Source organism: Acartia tonsa, chromosome 10, assembly GCF_053477335.1.
Source record: "Acartia tonsa isolate MP-2025a chromosome 10, ASM5347733v1, whole genome shotgun sequence".
Classification (NCBI taxonomy): domain Eukaryota; kingdom Metazoa; phylum Arthropoda; class Copepoda; order Calanoida; family Acartiidae; genus Acartia; species Acartia tonsa.
The window spans coordinates 24990555-25010940 of NC_137269.1; the positions used below are offsets into that span (position 1 = coordinate 24990555).

The 20386-nt window shown below is 32.4% G+C and overlaps 4 protein-coding genes across 6 annotated transcripts in view; 2 read left to right on the forward strand and 2 right to left on the reverse strand.

The window, feature by feature from the left end:
* LOC145329710 (bestrophin-4-like) overlaps positions 1–20386 on the reverse strand; it is a 58414-nt gene that overhangs the window by 17352 nt on the left and 20676 nt on the right. The window lies entirely within an intron of this gene.
* On the forward strand, positions 64–9006 carry LOC145329689 (uncharacterized). The gene is made up of 4 exons (XM_080174049.1): positions 64–278; positions 630–789; positions 8181–8351; positions 8566–9006. Exons 1-3 carry the CDS (start codon positions 135–137, stop codon positions 8342–8344), a joined length of 468 nt encoding a protein of 155 aa, XP_080030175.1. The 5' UTR covers positions 64–134; the 3' UTR covers positions 8345–8351; positions 8566–9006.
* Positions 2394–6313, reverse strand: LOC145330344 (uncharacterized). The gene is made up of 3 exons (XM_080174978.1): positions 3560–6313; positions 2792–2919; positions 2394–2454 (listed from the first exon to the last, which is right to left on the reverse strand). The coding sequence occupies exons 1-3, from the start codon at positions 6311–6313 to the stop codon at positions 2394–2396; spliced, it is 2943 nt and encodes a 980-aa protein (XP_080031104.1).
* On the forward strand, positions 8347–18114 carry LOC145330346 (uncharacterized). The gene is made up of 4 exons (XM_080174979.1): positions 8347–8705; positions 9015–9180; positions 14806–15273; positions 18070–18114. Exons 1-4 carry the CDS (start codon positions 8593–8595, stop codon positions 18112–18114), a joined length of 792 nt encoding a protein of 263 aa, XP_080031105.1. The 5' UTR covers positions 8347–8592.

Genomic DNA, 20386 nt, shown 5'->3' on the forward strand with positions numbered 1-20386 from the left:
ATAATATTGGTGAAAATCATATTCATAATATAAATTTGTTATAATGTATTTTTCATGGCCTCTTATAATATGCCTTGTTTTCATTTCAGTTATTATCAGAAATTTGTTATTGTTTGTTCCACGTTCCACTCAAGATGGAGTTGCCCTTGGGAGTCTTAGCGACCTTGGGCATCACTCTTCAAGAGTGGAACGTGTTGAATATATTCGCCCCCCAGTACTTAGAGTCTACACTGGGGGATGGCGATTTATCTATGGAGGTTAAAGTAATCATGTTGAAGGTAAACTTTTAAGTCAATTTATATTAGCTATAATTCTAGTATTTTGTTTAACTATTATGGTTACGTTAAGTATTAAGTGTCTTATTGGTTGTTTACTATTACATTTTACTTAAATATAAATTATGCATATTAATAACTCAAATATTTACAGATTTAGGCTTTACTTATTATTACTTAATATTTGCGGTTATTTACTATCTCATCTATTAAATATTTTGACATCGTTAGTTTTCATTAATAATTAATAGGTTATTATACAATATATCATATACTTATAAAATCACTACTACATTTATTTAGGCACTTTTTGTTTTTTCGCTATCTTTTTCACTACATCTTTTTGTTTTTCAGACCCGGTTAAAGAGCTTACACGCACAAGGACTGTCTTGGGTGGCACAAGTCACATCGTGCGGTGTGGAGGGAGCCGGAGCCAGCAGCGTGGTTATTGACACGCCCAGCCTGTTAGTCGGGCTTAGTGGTGTGCTCCTCATCCTATTCGCTCTTAAGATGGGTAAGTTTTTCACTTTTTATAGCGTTATAGTACCTTTATTAATATGATTACAAGCAAAATAATTCAAATAGTTTACTTTATTTTGGTTAAAACTGCTAAACAATACCTGATTTTTGTTTTCCAGTTTTTTCCATACTTTATTTTAGACATACTTTATTATAGACAAAAGAATCGTTTTTTCTTTCCAAATCTTTAGTTAATTAGAGCAATCTTTTAGTAGTACTTTGTTTTGGATAGAAAAAACGATTTTGGTTATAGAGTAGTTTCGCTTTTTTAATTTTAAGTTGCGTAAAATGATGTTATTTTTTCCACAGACCTTTTATTTATTTTATGCCTCATAATTATTTCAAGAAAAGAATAAAGCTTTTTTATTAAAAAAAATAATAAAATTTGAGAAATTTATACCTGTAAATGCATTTCTGTTTGTTTGTTGTTCTTCTTTTGTCTATTTTCTCTTATTCTTTTGTATAGACTTTTTCTTTTATTTTTCCTTTGTCGGGTGTGTGGGAGTATGGATATTTTGTCCTTGTTTTTGATTTTCTTAGCTATTGACAGCAATTTTTTCATGTTTCTGTTACTCCCAACTTGGAAATTTGTAGGGCTGGTTTTGATTCCGATTGGTGTCTTAATTGCTAACCATTTTCTCAGGATTGTAGGATTTCTTCGCAGGTTTTCTTCAAGTATTTCCCAACTTTTTTGAATTGTTATATTGTGTTGTAATTTTAAGATGTGCAGTACTTCGTTTAAGATCAAGCTTCTAGATAGGTCTTTTTTCATGTTTATTGTTTCAAAATTTCCTTTTTCATTGTAATCTACGTAAGGTATTTCAGTTTGTCCTTGGAGTTGTTGTAATTCTTCTTTATATTTTTGCCTATAGTTGTTGATTAGCCTTTGCTTTTTGGCTTCTGTTGGCATATTTTCCAGAAATTTGCATATGCTTTCTATGTTTTGGTGTGGGTTGTTTAGGTATTCATCGGGTTCAGGTATGTAGGTTTCCTCTTCTTCAAACATGCAGTCTTGAATTTCTTCCTTGGGAATATTGTCATAGGTGATATAGGCTTCTTTACCACCTTCGGCATATGCCCAGGTAACTGTTGTTTTGTTGTAGATTCTAGGTTTGTCGGACTTCATTAGTTCTTTGATGATTCTCATTCTGAAGTATTCCATGTGTTCTTGCCCAAAATCAATTTCTTTTTCAATCGCTGCGTAATATCCATATACACAGGTAAAAACGCCACAATCAAAATTGTTGTTTTGTTGTGGTATGTTTGTTAGTTGTACTATTTGAGCATCTTTGATGTATCCTATGTGTTCTAGATATTTTGCTATATCTTCTAACATTTCTTCTTGGTTGCTGGTACAGTTGATAAGGGAGTTGTAGTGGTAGATGGTGTTATTCTTTCTTTCTACTACACATAATGTCCAGTGTTCTTGTTGATGTAGAGGAATGATGGCCTTGTTTGTTTTATTTAACCAATGTTCTACTACCTTTTTCCTCATTATGTTATCGTGGTTAAAACGGGGATCTTTTATTTTGTTTCCAAAATATGTGGATGGCATAGCAATGTTTTTTCCAGAAATTATTTCAATCAGAAAGGCATTTATTATTTCCCCTGAGAGTTTCCCTTCAAATATCCCACTACTATCCAGCCTTTCAAGGTCTGCCTGGCAAATTTCAATTTTGTTTATTAGAGTTTTGTGCAAATAGGTTTCATTATTCTTTTCTTGTAAGTATATATCCCTGTCAGTATTCAAATATTCTAAAGGATCTGAGCTGTGGACATCTGTCCAGTTGAACCGTATCTCTTCGCCGTAGTATTTGTGGATAGAGTTGGAGTTCCCTTTTAGCTTATTCGCCGGCCCGAAATTGCCTGGGGATAGATTGTCCTTTAACTCATTATCCTGAGATACAAAATTTAATAAGTATTTTGATGTATAATTTCTTTCTTTATCCTTATTAGTAGGAAAGTATACTTTTGGTTTTGGGATATTATAATCAAACTTCCAGTATAAGGTTTTTTCTCCAGAAGGTGGACTCTCACACTCTTTGAGAGAGTTATTAATTCTCTGTCCAGAGGGTACAATTGTTATTGGTGGGTCCTGTATCCCTTCACTTGTGGAGCATTCCATCTAAAATAATAGATTTAATTAGATATGTTATTTTGTTCTCTTTTTTATTACTACGGCTGAAGTTTAGTTTGTTCGAAATATTTGTTAATATTTTTAGCTCAGGTTTCTTTATAATATCTGAATGTAGCATTTTAGACTTTTCAGGAGCTTTCATGTATTTTTTGGTTGTTGTGCATTGAGTGTGTTAAACATTTCACAAAGTCACTTCCAATTTATTTAAAATTGCGCAAAGTTTTTTCGTTATTGTTTGCACACCATGCCTATGATTTTGTAGTTTTTTAAGTTTGCAGTGTTTTTCCTAAGACAGGCTTTGGGGGCTATTTATTGCTACTAATTGATACTCGGTGCTAGTAGCAGCTTCCTGTGGTCGGCAGATTAAGCAGTTTGCAAAATTTTTTAAGTCTCTTGCTGAGCAAGGACACCACCTAAGTTTTTTATCTGCCCCCACAAAGAAGTTGCTAAAGCACGAGTAAGCAATTATGATAGCATTAAAGCCCCCAAAGCTCATCCAGATAAAAATACTCCAACCATAAGTAATCACAAAATCATAGATCATTCCAAAAATATCAGAGAAACTCCTGGTAAGGATAAAATGCTCTGCCAAGATTTCCGCTGTTATGATAAAATTTGCAATTAATGCCTTGTCCTTACTATAAATACTGCACATTTCATTGCATTCGTAGTACATTTGGTTCGTTAGTTCAGTCCTACTTCCTCCAAAGAAATAAAAATGATAATCACAAGTACGGTCCATGTCATCAATGCAATCCATTGATTCGTATTTTAGTTCAGGCCACAAGCAGTATATAGAGCTTGCTATAGTAGTAGTTTTAGGGCAGACCATGTTAGGGGGAAAAGTTGGGGAGAAAAATACTCTATTCTTTTTCAACTGCCAAAGCGGCATGACGCCGAATTTCATGGCTTCATAGCGATATCCATAACCTTTGTCCTCTTTAAATAGTAAAAGCCTTTCTTTATAGAAAATTGCACTTTTAATCTCATGTGGACCGATAAGGTCCTGGCAACCGTGAAATAAAGCAGGGTTGATTTGTGTAGCGTCGTCGCCTAAAGGGATTATGTTCATTAAATAGTTATTTAACAAATTTAATTCTTGGGTAATTCTCAGATTTAGTTTTTTCTTAAGTTCCGTATCGCTTTGACTATTAAGCACTTCATAAATTCTTTTTACCTTTAGGGTGAACTCTTGTTCTGTTATACTTAACCCTTTTTTGAATTTTATGAATTGATACATACTTACTCCTCGTTGGATGTCAGTCATTGCGTCTAAAAATTCATCTGTTTCTTTACCTTGTTGTTGTTGAGCTTTTTCTAATTCTGCTATTTTGTCCCTTAAATTTTTTACCTCCTGGGTACTTTCACCTTGTGCTTCAATCATATCTTCCAATAATTTTTTAAGCCCAGCTATTTGTACATCTTTATCTGAATTATTGTTTTCTTCAGATCTTACCTGGTTTTGGTTGCCTTGTCCGTTATCTACTTGGACGTTCATGCCACTAAGCGCGTCGCTAGTTTGTCTTTTACTCACCAGATGGCTTATTATTTCCTCTTTGCTACTTACTTCGGCTAGTAACCTTACATTTTCTAAACTTGAAGCTGTGTTTTCTTCATTTATTTTTTCAAAGCGAATAGTTAAGGCTTGTAATTCTTCCATTTTACCCTCCAATTCTAATGTTTTAGCTTCTAAATCGTTTTTATATTTATCTCTGTCTTTCTCAGTTTGTCTTATAATGTCTTTATTTTTGGATTCCTCATTTTCTAGTTCTTTTACTGCGTCCCTACTCTCTCGTAAGTCTTTCAGTGTATTTGTAAGATTTTCTGTGACTTTCTGTATTTCCTTTTCTAGTTTTGTCCTTAAATCCTCTATATCTTTTTTAAATTTCTCTTCCATTTCGTCTTTTTGTTTAGACAAATTGTCATATTCTCTCTCTTTAATGTCCAATTCACTTTTACTCTTTTTTTCACAGTTTTTTAGTTCATCTACTCTTTCTCTCAATCTTTCTATTTCTTTATTAATATCATTTTCTTTATTTTTCTCTCTTTCCATTTCTGTAATTCTGTCGTCTAATTCTTCTCTTTTCTTTTCAGCTATCTCTTTTTCTAGTTTCAGTCTATCATATTTGTTAGTCAATTTATCTAGATTTTCTCTCAACTTATTCTTTTGTCTTTTTAGTAATGCTATCTCTTTATCCTTATCTTCTATTTCACCCTTATAGTGAGATACATCAAATTCAAACCATGATATTTGTTCTTCTAGCCTACTTATAGCTGATTCATGAATTTTAATTTGTTTATCTGCTTCATATTTCCCTCTACTTAGTGCATTATAATTACCATTCAAACCTTCATAATTCCTATTTGCTACTTCTAGTTTAAATGTTTCTGCGGCCAGATCAGTTTCTGCTTTATTTTTTAGATTTTCTAAACTATTTATTTTACCTCTTAGTTCTATAACCTGGGATTGAGCTTCGTCTCTTTCTTTCTCTGAATTTTGCTTACCTGTTGTTTCTGTTTCCAGTCTGTTCTCTAAACTGACTTTTAAATTACCGATTCTTGCTATCTCATTATCTTTTTCTGTTACCTGAGATTCGAAAGTATCTCTTTGTCTTTTTATTATTTCTAACTCTTCGTTAACTAATTTTAAATCATTATCTTTACTAGTTACCTGCTGTTTATATCCATCCCTAGCGCTTATGACTGTCTGTAGGTTGCTTTCCAGGTCCTGGCTTTTAGTAATAAAGGGCGTGGCATAATTTAATTGACTCTGTATTTCTGTTACCTGATCTGTTAAAGTTTCTATCTTTTTATTTTCTTCTGTTAAAATGACTATGGCTCCCTTGGCCTCCCTTAAGTTTTGTTCTAGGTTAATATGTTCTGGATTATAGCAATTACCAGTGTGGTCTTCTTGTTTTACCTGTAACAAATTACTTTGGTCTGTTAACCTGTTTTGGGGGGCTTGGGTTCCTACTGTACTGGGAGGTGTAATTGTGTCTCCTATATTACCTGCATTACCTGGTGTATCAGAGGTGGGTGTATCAGTATTTTCATTTTTTACCTGATTGTTAAGATTTTCTAATCCATTAGGGACATTTTCCACATTTTCATTAGGTTGATCTAGTCCTTGGTCATAATTATTTACCTGTTGTGTGGGTGTGACATTATTTACTTGATCCATATTTTCGCTACTGTTTTCTATTGGGGGGTCATTATTATTCTGTAAATTATTTAAATCTAAATTGTTTTCCTCATCCTGTACATTATTTGAGTTATCATTATCCATGTTTCCCTGTTGGTTGTTAATTGCAGGGGGTCGTCTAGTTCCACCATACCTATCCGTGAACCATTCTTTAAAGGTGTCATCTGGCATGGCAGTCATTCCCAATACTTCACATACCTTTTTTATTACCTTTGCTTTAAGTATTTTTTTCCTGTAATTCGTGGGTATGTCCCAGTTTGCTTTATGAATAAGATTTCCTAGTTGTCCTTTTTCCCTTACCTGGTCGATTGAGCTATAGATCTGGATACTAATTATCCTTTGATCCTCTATTGATCTATCCCTGTATAAAGTGGGAATTTCTTGGTCATAAATAATGTCATAGACTCGGAGCATTGGCAAAAGGGGATATTCCATGCGTGGCTTTTTTGTAACAGGGTCATTTTGATTGTCGTTATCGGGTCGAGGTCTTTTAGTAGGAAAATGCATAGGTGTGTCTGTGCTAGAAAGATCATTATTTGTTTGTCGTTTTTTGCGAGCTGATTGTTCATTAGATGTTCCTTGTGTATTAGTTATCATATCGTCTAATTCTATTATTAGATTTTCTAAATTTGCTAAGTGACATTTTACTGTTCCTTCTTCTATCCTGTTCAATGTTTTGTCCAAGTTTAAATATCCTATAGCTATATCCCTTACTGCCTCAGGTGCCTCCCTGTTTGTTTGTCCAAAGAATATTTCCAGTTTCCTAGCCCATCCTACATTTACTTGTTCTGAGAATATTTTCTTTAGCAAATTTCCCCCAAGAATATCTAGGCTAAGGGTGACATTATCGGCATAGTAGGAGTTATATTTTAGGACTGGGAGGTAATGACTTTGGGAAAGATACCTTTTTTGATTATCCTGTAAGGCTTCATTTCCTCTCGTCAAAATTGTTATCACAAGTAGGAGGGAATACATTCCTAAAATGATTTTTAATTGTTTTATTTTAAGGAAACATCTATTTAGAACTTTCAGCTTACAAAATTTTAGTTTTTATTGTCATCATAAAGTTTTTTTAAGTGTTGTGTAGCAGTTTGGTGTGGATTAAAATCTTTTTGAGTTAATCTAAAAAGATAATCAGCCCAAATATGGTTGTATTCTCTTTTTAGATGTAAACCATTATCGTTTCCGTCTAGGATATATTTAAGAATTATACGCTGAGCCTTTTTGTTCGTACAAAGATTTTTAAATGAGAACTCAAAGTTTTTCTTTGTCAATTTCTTAATTAGATCCATGTCGTTAACGAAAATGTCTTTCAGTTTTAGTCTTGTAATGAAATAATTCAATATGTGTTTTATGCTTATTACATTCACTATTTTGACTCCTTTTATTGTGAATTCTTTTTGTATTTTAATTTGTTGTGTGTTAATTTCATCCTGAGTTAGTTTATGATCTTGTCTAATGTGTGTTTGGTTTTGACAGCACGTGAAAATAAAACGAGGCAGGGTGGGCAAGATGATGATTTTTTCCGATAGTTCTTCTCCAGATACGCCTATGGCTTTATATTGATTAATAATGAAATTGATTAGCGAGGTCATATCTGTATAATATCTACTTTGTTTTGACTCATCAAATGCAGAATTGGTCATGGGATTACAATGTTTATCTCGTGTTCTATTTTCGTAAAGACTATTACCAGTTAAATTAATGTATACTTTTGAGTCCTTGGTCAGATTTTTCTTAAAATTTGTAAAGAAATCTTTTTTCTGTTGTATTTTTTCTGGCCTTTGAGTATTGAGATATAAGTATTGTACATTCGTTAAAAAGAAATATACAAAATTCATTTTTACTAACCTATTTCTTATTCTGTTAAGATAAGACCCTCCTATAATTATGTCTCCCATTTTCTTGAATTCTTATGTCTGTCCAAGAACTGAAAAATATATTTTAATCTTTGCTGAGTTTTTAATAGATATTATATATAATTTATTGTTTTTATTCAGGGGCTTTATTCTCTACTAATATATTAACTGCCATATTTTATTTTCAGTTTTGTCGAAGAAGCAACTAGAGAGGGTATGTAGGTGGGTCATAGACATGTTTTTTAATCATGTCTTGGCCCGCCTACGCGGCGTGGAGAGGCGAGGCGACGTGGAGATTGGGGTGGCGGAGGAGCCTGAAGAGGTAGAGGAGGGGCGGTGCCGTATTATGTAAATTTTAAGTAAGTATTTCTTAACTTTTTATGTCTTAGGTCTTTATTTTGTGGATTAGTCCCTGATTTTTATTTAGTGTTTCTACAAAACAGAAAAATATTTACATTCTTTTTATTTCTCAATTTTTTACTTTGTATTTGTTTATAAGTATTTGTTTTTATTTTACTCTTTTTATTGATTTTAGTCTAGTTTTTTGTTTCTAATTTTCTTTTTTAATTTTAGATTGTTTGATGGATCTTTTGAGATCCGATGTTGTTTTTATATCCAGCCGTTTTCTCTGGGCTTTTTTCTGAAGATCTGGTGTTGTTTTTATATTCAACCGTCTTATCTGGGACGTTTTTTCTCTGCTCCTCAGTTAATCGGTGAGTTTAGTTTAGTTAAGTTTTGTGTGAAAAAATGGCTAATGAGACGATGTTGTATCATTACGACTATGATGACATGTTCCAAGGGGTTAGTGATTCCCCTTGGGATCTTTTTTATTGTAATGTTAGTTCCGTGAGAGAGATTATTTGCGGGTAATGTTTTCTTGATTTATTTTAATTTCTTTCTTGATTGATTGGATATTTTTTCTGTGATTAGGGTTTTTTCTTATAATTTTGATTTTGAATTATGTTTTTATTTATTTTTTATTTATTTTGATTTATTTATTTTCATTATTTTATTTATTTTAGATCTGGTGTTCCTCCTAATGTTTCGGATTTGACTGTCAAGTCTATGAGCGGTTCGAGTGTGAACGAAGTTCTGCAGGATTTGATTTCCGCTTTTGTCCCGCCGGCTAATCAAGGAGTAATGCTGGCGGGGTGTGTGGTTTTTCTATGGTTTTTGGCTGCTTTTTTGGTAAGTAATTATTTTCGGCTAGTTGGGATTTGTGCAATGTTCTTTCGTGGTGTGAACTACCCAAGGGGTTAGATTACTACGTACGCTCTTTCACAGGCTAGCTACTTCCTTAATTTTTAGTGAGCATAGTAAACTAGTTGCGGGATTTATAAAACTACTTGTAAGCCTCTGTCCAGGATAAATCCCTCACTCGTGTTGGGCATAGTTATATTTCCCTAAAAACCTTTCGGAAAGTCACTTGGCCAAGTATAACTTATTTTTTTATAATGTATGATGTGCCTTTTTTTACTTACTTTTTTGCAGTTATTAACCTTTTATTTCGGCTTTTTTATTTTATTTTGCCTTTTATTTTATGTTTTTATTTGTTCGTTTGGAGGAATTATGATCTTTTGTGTTTTTTACGATATCCCCCTCTAAAAAAATTTCTGTTTTTTAGAGTGTCTTTATTTGGGTGGGGAGGGATTTGGGTTATTTTTAGTTTTTTATTGTTGAAATAGTTTATTTTTAGTTTTAATTTATTTTCTCTTCTGTCCTTTGTATGTAGAGAAATAGGGGGTACATTTTCCCTATTTTGTGTTTATGATGTTTGTTTGTGAGTTCTATTTTTAATTCTTTTGTGTTTTGTGTGCGCATGGTTTCTTGTTATGTTATTTACTGTTTTATTTGGACATTGGTTGGTTGCTATTTATTGTTCCTCTTTGATTGAAACTTGGTTGTAGTTTGTCCAATAGGAATTTGTTTAAAACAGGTTAAAGAGTTGTTATTTGTGAGTAGTGTGCGAGTGTTTTGTTTATATGCTTGATTTTTTGGTATAAAATGGTTTGCAATTGGTATAGTTTTATCATTTCTGTTTTCTGGTTGAAAAATGTCATTAACAGAGGAGGAGAAAGCAGAAGCTTTTGAGATGAATAATAGCCAGTTTGAGAGTATGAAGTTGAATTTTATTTTCTTATTGGAAAAGTTTCAGGATGAAGCTCGTTATGAGAGTTTTACTAGATTTAATGATCCAACGTTGCCTAGGAGAGTTAGGGAAGGATTCTGGGTTACTAGGTTTTTTGGGCGTTTGGATACTCTGTATGTTAGATTTCTTGCCCTTCAACCAAAGTATGGTGATGAGCGCCAAAGTTTTTGTCGCTAGTACCAGACCTATTCTGGATGAATATTTTCAACTGCGTGAAGAATTTTATTCTAATATGATTTTAAATTAGTGTTTTATAAAATTTATTGCCATAGTTTATGAATAAATTTTGTAATATTTATTTATTTGTTGTTTTGTGTGCCCGAAAATACTTCTGATCTATTTTATTTTCGTTCTATGGATGGCTTTTTTATCCTTGCGCGCGCTTATTTTCATCTGGCGTGCTCACAGAGTTCTAATGTTTTCTGGATTTGGCTTTACTTTCAGTTTGTTAGCATATATTAAAAGGAATGGCTGTAAGCGAATCTGTTAGATTAATTTGGGAGGATTTGACTAACGTCATGAGGAATGCACATAGATATTTGCAAATGAGGGTTGAAACCTCTGACCCTACCGTTGATAGACAGGAGGTGGTTAGACTAATGGGTGTTCAAGAAGTTTTAGTCGCAAGGGTCTTGCTCTGTCGGCCTTTACCGGGAGAAACTGAGGATGTTCAACTTGCTAAGTTGAAATCTGTAGAAGATGATGTAGAGATTCATCAACTATGCGTTTTTCATGTTTAAATAAATTATTTGTGTTTCAAATATACATTAATAAATGTGAAAATTATTTTATTTATTTTATTTTATATGATATTTTCTAAGATTTGTTTAATTATTTTGCCGCCTTTTTTATTGTCTAGCTGCCCGCAGCTGTTATGTAGATTAGTTATTATTTTAATTGGTTTAAAAAAGGGGTGTTTTTTATTTCTCCAGGTGTATTAAACCTTTGTTATTTGGCGCGTTTAATTTGCACGTGAATTTGTTTATCTTTGTATTTTAATTGATGTTTGCTTGGTTTGTTTAGTTTTATTTTAGTTGTGTTTGGTTGCTTATTGAGAAAATGTCTACATTTGCTAGCCGCGAAGCTCTAAAAGTTATTTATGGCGATTTCACTAGAAATATAGCCAAACTTGTGGTGGGTTTACAAAACGGCGAATTTGGAGATTTAGCTTCTCTAACTGATCGCGATAATTTTAGAAGAGAGTTGCTGGACCTAGAATTTGAGTGGGTCAGCCGTTTCACTCCAGATGATTCTAAACCTGATACTTTTGGGGATGGTTTTATCGAATATTCGAATGACTACATTGCGTATATACGTCTAAGATTCGATTCAATTTCCAACAGAATCTGTGAGAAAACCAGCGGCAGTTTTCCTTGACTTTGAAAATATTGTTTTTAATGTTTCCAAATTAATTTTTCAATAAATTGTGGAAAATTGTTTTTATTTGTTTTAAACGGTGTAGTAATTTATTAATAATTGTTATAAAGGTTAGATTTATTTTATATTGTAGAATTTGTGTTGGAAAGAGTTGTAATGTTAGGCTTGCCGCTGTTATTTAGCGCACTATCATTTTGTTATCCAATAGAATTTAGTTAATGGCAGGTTAATGAGGTTTACTCGTGAGCTTGATTCGTATTCCTAGCTTTACGCACCTGGTTATTTTGGTATAAAAATGAATGGTTATTTGGTGTTTGAGTCATTTATATATTCTGTTTGAAAGATGTCGTTTGCAGAAGATGTGCTGGCAAATTCTCAAGCCTTACTTGTAAATGATTTTAATTTCGATAATTTGCAGACTCATATTAAGATTTTATTGGATAAAGTGTTGGATGAAGTTAAATACGAGAGTGTGACCAGGTTCAACAATCCTGAATTGCCTATGAGAGTTAGGGAAGGTTTCCTTACTGGATTTCATGTACGTTTGGAACGCCTATATAGTGTCTTTCTCTCCCAATATCCCAGCTATGGTGACGATCGCGAAACCTTTGTTTTTCGCATGAGACCTATTATTGATGAATATTTACGACTACGCGAAGAATTTTTTATCAATATGATTATAAATTAATTTGTTACTTTGTTAATAAAGATTGTATTTTATATGTTTGTATTGTTCTTAATGTTTTTCAATAGATTATGGAAAATTGTTTTTATTTGTTATGTTTTGTTAATTTGTGAGGTTTTAATTTAAATTTATTTTCATTTGGTTATTATTATTTGAGCTGATTTTGAAGTTGTCCTAATTGTGCGCTGTGTTGTTGCCATGTTTTGTCCTTGAAAAATTTGTTTTAGTTGGTTGGGGGTGTTACTTTAAAAGAGGTGATTATTTTTATGTTTTATCTGTGTCTGGGTTTAGTTGTATTTGTAACGTTGGTTTGGAAAGTCTGGCTATGAGTTCTACCGTTGATTTTAATTTACTATGTTCTAACTATGAATCTGAAGTGCGGAGTTGGATTTCGAATATAGAAAAAGGAATTTATGCGGATAAAAGTACTGAGGATGAGAGATTTTGGCTTCGGATGGAGCTGTATGATGTTCTGTGTATGATATTGAAATATCGGCCTTATTCATTTGAGGATGTGTTTATTGTGAAAGGAAGAATGTTGTCATTAACCATAATGCTACGTGGATATTTAAGAAGAATTAAGGAGAAGACTAACTGTTCCATCTGCACTACTAGTTGTGAGACATGTTCTCTAGTTTGATTGGAAATCTCTATTTTTTTTAAAATGTATTTATTTGTTTTAATTTGTTTTTTAAATAAATTAATCGATTATGCTTTTAATTAGTGTTTTTTGTTTATTTAGTTTAATATTTGTTATTTGTGTGTACTCGTTATTTAATTTTGACCTATTTTGGAAATAGTTTTCCTTGTTTTTTTATTTTTGGTGTTTTCTTAGTTTTCCTTTGGGGAAAAGAGAATTTTATTTGTATTGTGTTTAGTTGTTACCGGACTTTTTAATCCATGATTTGCTCTTCAGTTTACCGTTTATTATTGGTTTTACGAGGTGTTTTGAAGAGAGAAGTTAGAGCGCTCTGCGCTTTGTGTGTCTAGGGGTTTTTACCTCCCCTTTTTTGGGTTAATTTGAGAGATTAAGCTACCTTGGTTTGCGTGTGTGTGTTGTTTTATTTGTACTTTCACCTTCGTTTTTTAGCGCGAGTGTGTGTGTGTGTATTGTTTTGTACTATGGTGTGTGTGTGTGGCACTGTGTCTATCTGAATGTGTGTGTTTAAACTGTATTACTTGTACTTTCCTTCCAGCTGGCTGGCGTGTGTGTGTGTAACCTATTGGTTGAAGCATAGGTGTGTGTGTCTTTTGCAAGTTGGCGCGTATGAATTAATGCAAGTTGTTTCCTTTGCTTTTCAATCTTATTTATTGTTTTATTTTCGCTACTTTTATGACTATTATTTCCTTGATTTTAAATACATATAAAAATTAAATAATATTAACAAGGTTTTTTGGGTGAATATTTATATTTTAATCCTGATTTTTTTAAAAATATGATTACAAACAATATAAATCAATTTTCGTATCAATTATTTTCTTAAATGCGTCTGCTAATGTTTTAATGGACTGTTTAATATTTTATTTGACATTTTAATGAAATTTTAATTTACATTAAATCGGGCATAATCATACTATTTTTTATGTGAACGGTTTCTTTCGTTCCAGCCTCTGGGTGGGAAACGCTCGAACTCCTCCCACAAGCCCTTAACACGGTAGAAATAATCGTCCGTGTCCTCGGCCTTGCGTATCATTTTTTCTACGGCTTGTTGTTGTTTTTCATATTTTTGTGCTCCTATTATCTCATATAGTGACTTTAACTCCCCTGCCCGTCTCATAGCCTTTGCTAATCTGGCCCTTAGGATCTTATTAGTGGCCCAGATTAGCATAGTCTGAAGATCTTCTATGCAATAATTGATGAATAGCAAGTACAAGTCGACATATTGGCGAGTCATATCGCTAGTCATATTATAGCAAAGATGAACTGAGATAGGCCTGGTAGGTATCATCTTATTGAGAAAATAGAAGCAATTACACCGATAAGGATGCATACTAAGAAAACAATATTCTGAAAATTGATCATTACTGAATGTTATAAATATTTTCCCATTAATTATTACTATAGAAGTCTATTACATTTGTTGAAATAAGTTTTTATTTAAAGGAAAGACAAGGCGGCGGACGTTATTTCCTCAGATTATAAAATCTTGCCTTAGTCTTTTTACTGTAAGTTTTAAACATAAGAAACTTCTATTTTATTACTATATAGTTTTGATAATTGATAGAACTAAAAATGTTGTAACACTATGTTTAAAAGGTTTTGACTAACTGAACCCTTTGTTGCTTGGTTTTCAGGTCTTTGAACTCACAAAGTACCTAGTTTTCAGGAATGTAGGAATATTTTTTAAAAATCTTTTTTTTATTTATTCTAATAAGTTATCTTTCCTAATATTAAAATTATTTTATTGTTTTGTTATAATTTATTTTGGTTTAATTTAAATATTTTTCTATATTCCTTCATTCCTGTACTCGCTTGGTCTTATACTTTTTATGTTTATTACATTCATGGGAGTGTTTTTTAACTCGCTTTCTCTTTTACTAGGACAGGGAGATATTTTTTAATGTTTTTATGTGTTTGTTCTAATTTTTTATTTGTTTTCAGGTGATGTTGTCCTGGAGTGCTATGAGCCTTTGTCTAACTAAACGCCGTTTGTTACGTCAAATCTCCAGTCTTAACAATCAGCTTAGTGGTATTGTTGTAGAGCATCGTGGTACTATTCAGCGCATGTCTCATGAGAATGACTTATTGAAGGGCCGATTAAGTTTCTTAGCGCTTAGGTACCATGATGCTCTGCTGGAGGTTAGTAGCTGGCCCCAACACCTCAGAGAGATATCTGATGCTCGGATTAGAGGTGTCGAGTCAAGAAATTTGGGACCGCTTTCCTCTCATTTCGTGGTTATGGAGAACGAAGGACGTGAAAGTGCCGAGCCCATATATGCTGCTTTAGATTTTTCGGGCTCGGCCGCTGGTGTGGCGGTGACCGGTCTTGTTACCGCCGCCCAGCAGGGAGTTGAGGAGAGAGGAATTTTTGATTGTGTCTCCATATCTGAAGTCGAGGAAATTGATCGGGTAAGTTTTTTATTTTATTTTAGTTAGTCTCTTAGCTCTCATTTAATAATTATGTTTCTTTTGGTAATCTTTTAAAATATTTGTTCATTTTACTGACTTCATTGAATCTTTCAATGTCGTCAATAGTGACGAGCCTAAAGTGCTTCGCTATTTTGGGGGGTAGTTGATAATTTCCAATCAATTCTGTCTTAATCACTTTTAACTGTGTCGGATTTACTCTCGCTATAGCCGTTGATACTATGTTTTCTATTGTAATAAGTGTTTTTCCCACATGTCTTACTTTATAAACATATAGGTCAAATAATGGTTTGTTTTTATGAAATACGTGTCCTTTTTGTGCGTCTTTTTTGAGTAGCACAAATTGGTTAATTTTTATTTTATGTGGATATCTATATTGATTTAACTTCTTAATTTTCTTTTCTTGTCTTTTTATAATTACTTCTCTTGTTTCGTCATGTAAGCTTTTGAATGGTTTTTGAAATTCTTCAAACCTTGTTTCTAATGATTTTTCATCAAAGCTAAATTGAGGCTTAAATAAGTCGTCTGTTTGAGTTATCCCTCCCTCGAAACCGTACAGACTTAACCAGTGTAAGTTGTACGGTGAGAGGGAGGTTCCTATCAGTTTCATTGTATTTACAATATGGATTTGTGTGCTTAACGCAGTTTTGATCTTTATACTTCCTGCATGGGCCCTAGCTATTCTTATTAAGTTTTGGATTATTTTGATACGGTTCTCTATATTTCCGCGACTTGCGGATTTATAGGGAGCCGAATCTAAAAATCTAGCACCTAATTGTCTCAGTAGTTCTGTATTATTCTTGTTTTTTAGATTTGTTCCATTATCACACCATATAAATCTGACTTGTCCATGAATCATAATATAATTAGCTAGGCCCATTTCAACACTTTTTTGTTTAAGATTTGGCAGGAAGTATAAAGTAAGATACTGTGTTGCTACATCCATCGCAACTAAGATTCCTGCGATATTTTCTAGTTTCATATCTTTGTTTTCATTTAGTCGCTTTGGAAATTCTAGAATGTCAATAGTAACAATATTGTTTCTATAAAAATTTGCTCTTGTTATTGACGTTTGTTTTTCTAATTTCATATGATTTGCCTTGCTTTTCAGGCAGGTGAAACATAATGATATTTGGGCTGTTATTATTTCAAATAATTTTGACTTATGTTTTACATAGTAGATTGTTTTTATATTATCATATACTTTTTGAATTCCACTATGTATCATATCAGCATGCGTTAGTGCTGCAATATATCCATAAAGTTTAAAAGGCAAAATTAGTTTATTATTATAGTATTTTAAAGAAAATGGGTAAACATCGTTACTCATGCCTTCATTTATTTGTAACATTATAAAGGTTGACTTATTGAATACTCTAAGTCTTTCAAAAGTTGCATTAGCGTTAGGCCTTAATATAATGCTGTCATCTTCCTCGTCTTCTATATGACTGGGAAATTCATTTTCGTTTTCTTTAGAGTTATCTTGTAGTTTTACTGATTGGTCTAGATATTTTTCTATTATTTCTTTTCGCATGATTTCCCTTTCTTCCCTGGTTGGTTTTTTATTTAATCTGTGTTCTAAAGATCTTAAACTTTTTGCAAGCACTGGTTGATTTGAACTATGTAATATTGAGTTCAAGTCATCATAATTTATTATGTTGTTATTGAAAGTATTTTCTAAGCTGGGGGAAAGGGTGCTTTTATTCATACTTTCTCCCGCATTTGATAATTTATTATCTGGTATTTTAATGTTACTTTCTAATTTTTTTCCTTCAGATTTTTTAGAAAGTTTATCTTCGCTTTCAGGGGTTAAGGGATCATTAATTTCATTGGTTTTATTCTCTGTTATTATTATTTCATTGTTTTTGCTAACTGTTTTTTCTGATAATTGTTTACTTTCAATTTTCTTAGAAATTTGATTTGTAATATCTTTCTTCGGAGTATTTATTACCTTTTTTTCTTTATTATTACTTATTATGTCAGTAATAATATGTTGTGGAGTAGGGTATTGTACCTTTATAGGTTTTTTGGTCGGCGTTTTTTCAGGCATTATACTTATCACTTTTTCTTTAATTGCCTTCCCTGTTTTTTTCAACTCCTCATATTTTTTAATAGCTTTGTCCGCCACTCCCCTTGTTATGGCTCGAATATCTACTTGGTTATTTTTATTTTCAAACCCTTCTCGGTCACGAGCAATGGGTGTGGGTTCGTAGATTTCAAAATCTTTTCCTATGTATATTGGTTTTATGTTGTCAATTATGAAATTTAGTCTTTCTTTTTGCTCAGGCAGGAGCCTACTTACGAAATCAGCGAGTTGCTCTTTTGTTGATATACTTAAAAATGAAATATATCGTCCTACCCAAAATAATATTTTTTGACTTATCCAATCTAATTTTGACTTTCTATTCTCTATTTTAGTATTTTTTAATATTTTAAAACAAGCAATGTTGTCTGTCAATACTAAAGTTTTTACAGGCTTTATGTCCGTCTCAAAGAAAGTAAGTCCCTCAAATATTGCTAAGATTTCTAGATAGACAATGCCTGTCTGCTCCATAACATTTGGGGCAACTGTCTTTGAGAAGAATCCTAAAATTTTCCCTCTATTTTTTATGTCATTTGTGCCTTTTTTCATTGATTCTTCTATTAGAGAATATATTTCTTTGTCACTTATATCTAGATTTTTGTCTACCTTCTTGTAGATTTTTTCGTTTATTTTAACATCTTCTTTTGAGCCAATATAATAATATATCCCATTATAATGTATTATATTTATTTCAGATGACTCTGTCTGAGAAAATCGACGATGGAGATCTTGGTCAATAAACTTCCCGTCTCTGCATGACTGGTAAGTTAATTTTATTTTTCGTTTGCTGAAAGTCGAAAACGACATAAATAGGAACATTTGATAAAAAGGACATTCTTGCGGGTATCCCCCAGCCCGCAAAGTATTCATTCTTTCTACGAATAATTTATTTTTCTGTAATTTATCCAATTCTACATTATCTTCTGTTGTTTCAAGAAGATAGGCCAATTCTACATTCATTGTATAATGTATGGAAAAATTTGTTTTCCATTTTTCAAAATCTTCATTCTTGTCAATATTTAAGAAATTAGAAATTTTATGAAACAATGATAAATAATCTTCATCTTGGTGTATTATACCAATTTCATTTGAATTATTTAAATATGCCTTTATTTTTTCTGGCATTTCTAAAAAGGGGGGGAGATTAACTGGTATTAAGTCCCTTATTTTATATCCTATTAAACTTGCACCGATTGCGTTCTTAGACGCATCGGTATAGAGCAGTTGAACATCGCAATCGATGGCTGCGTCATTACTTAGGGAATCTTCTAAGAAAATCTTTTTTATGCTTTGGAAATTATACTCGGCTTCTTCATCCCAACTAAAGTTTCTTACTTGTTTATATAAAGCATTCATATGTCCATGTATTGTTAGGGATAAAAGGCTTCTATAGTATTGAAGATTTCCTAAAAAGCTTTGCAGATCTTTTAAGTTTTTTGGTCTGTCTATTTTAGCTATAAATTTTCTTTTCTTATCAGGGATTACTATTTTCCCTTCTCCTATATCGTAACCAAGAACAGTTACTTTTTCCTTGCTTAGATCTACCATAAATTTGCATTTATCTAGATTTAGTTTAAGATTTAGTCTATTTAACCTACTAAGTAGTATATCTAGTTTGGCGAGATGGTCCTCAATGCTTTCTTCTTTCCAAGAAAACATTGAGAGATCATCAAACCAAACTAGAAGTAATTCAATAATTTCTTGTAGACCCATCTTATTTATATGGATATTGGATAAAATGTAGTGTAAAAGTAAACTAGGTGTCCCTGCATATCCTGTTATAGCACGTTTGAAACGAAAACACCCAAAACTAGTCACTATGTTACTTACACCACTTTCTAAAACTTTATCTGATAATCTTAAGTTATAAAAAGCGTTTTTAATGTCTACAAAAGTGCCATATCGGACATGGGGTAATATAGATTTAAGCGTTTGCATGGGATCCATTGTTATACTACTTACATTATAAGGGATACTTTCATTAACTTGCCTAGCATCTATTATTATGCGGGGGGGAGCTTGCCGGTCTTTTCTCCCTGTAACAAATACTGGAGAACCAAATTGTTGGTCTGGTGGCGAGCATTCTATTATATCCATTTTAATGCAAAGGTCTATAAAATATCTTAAGTGAAGGGTATCTACTAAAGTTAAGTTATAAACTTTGGTATTATGGTTAAAGTTTTTTGGGCAAGGGAAGTCCATTTCTACATTTGAAGCTCCTATATCAAAATTGTGACTAGCACCCGAGTTATACTTTAGTAATAACTCGGCTACTTTTTGTTTATGATTCTCATTTGTTATATAATCTAATTTTGCTTTAATTTCATCTAATGTTAATGGCGGAGGGGGGAGTGGAGCGGTGATTTCAATCCCTTCTTTGTTATTTATAAACTTATCTTCTACATCTTTTAAGCAGAGAGCGCTATTTTCATCTGCAGAAAATATACTATTTATCTTAAGTTTTGTTTGAATACTTTTATATATTTGGTCCTTTTCAAATATAATAGTCTTAGGCTGGGGTTTTTTCAATTTTTTAGTTTCACTTCAAATGGGAAACTTTCTACTAGTTTGGTTAAACAATTTGCTACTATATTATTTTTTATGTAGTGTTGTAGGATAATAAAAATGGCTGAAACTATAGAACGAAAATTCATTTGTACTACTAGGTCTTTAGATTGCTCATTATTCTGATTTTTTTCGTCCATTGTCTCAACTTTTCTTATAGATCCTATCTTACTTTTTTTAAAACCTTTAATTTTATTAATTGGTTCTTTTTTATTTTCAGGTGTGTAAGGGATTAATCCAAGCAAGAGATCTCCGCTTTTCAAGACAAGATCGTTCTCTCCCACATTCTTTATGGTCACACCGAGAGTCACGCTGTTTTTGCGATCAATTTTATATATTCTATAGTAAATGCTTATATTGTTGTGGTTGCTATGATGAGGTAGGTAGAGTTCTTCTTGACCTTTATTTTTTATACTAAATATTTCCTCTTTTTCCTCCCCTTGACTG

What these genes read in the sequence shown, in the direction of transcription:
- LOC145330344 (XM_080174978.1), bottom strand. Translation starts at nt 6,313, where the DNA reads ATGACTGCCATGCCAGATGACACCTTTAAAGAATGGTTCACGGATAGG. An exon ending in GTATTTATAGTAAGGACAAG is followed by an intron (nt 2,920 to 3,559) that starts GCATTAATTGCA and finishes CTATTATTTTAG; the next exon opens with ATGGAATGCTCCACAAGTGA. An exon ending in GAAAAAACCTTATACTGGAA is followed by an intron (nt 2,455 to 2,791) that starts GTTTGATTATAA and finishes GAAATTTGCCAG; the next exon opens with GCAGACCTTGAAAGGCTGGA.
- LOC145330346 (XM_080174979.1), top strand. Translation starts at nt 8,593, where the DNA reads ATGTTGTTTTTATATCCAGCCGTTTTCTCTGGGCTTTTTTCTGAAGAT. An exon ending in CTCTGCTCCTCAGTTAATCG is followed by an intron (nt 8,706 to 9,014) that starts GTGAGTTTAGTT and finishes TATTTATTTTAG; the next exon opens with ATCTGGTGTTCCTCCTAATG. An exon ending in GGTTTTTGGCTGCTTTTTTG is followed by an intron (nt 9,181 to 14,805) that starts GTAAGTAATTAT and finishes ATTTGTTTTCAG; the next exon opens with GTGATGTTGTCCTGGAGTGC.
- LOC145329689 (XM_080174049.1), top strand. Translation starts at nt 135, where the DNA reads ATGGAGTTGCCCTTGGGAGTCTTAGCGACCTTGGGCATCACTCTTCAA. An exon ending in TTAAAGTAATCATGTTGAAG is followed by an intron (nt 279 to 629) that starts GTAAACTTTTAA and finishes TTTGTTTTTCAG; the next exon opens with ACCCGGTTAAAGAGCTTACA. An exon ending in CCTATTCGCTCTTAAGATGG is followed by an intron (nt 790 to 8,180) that starts GTAAGTTTTTCA and finishes TTTTATTTTCAG; the next exon opens with TTTTGTCGAAGAAGCAACTA.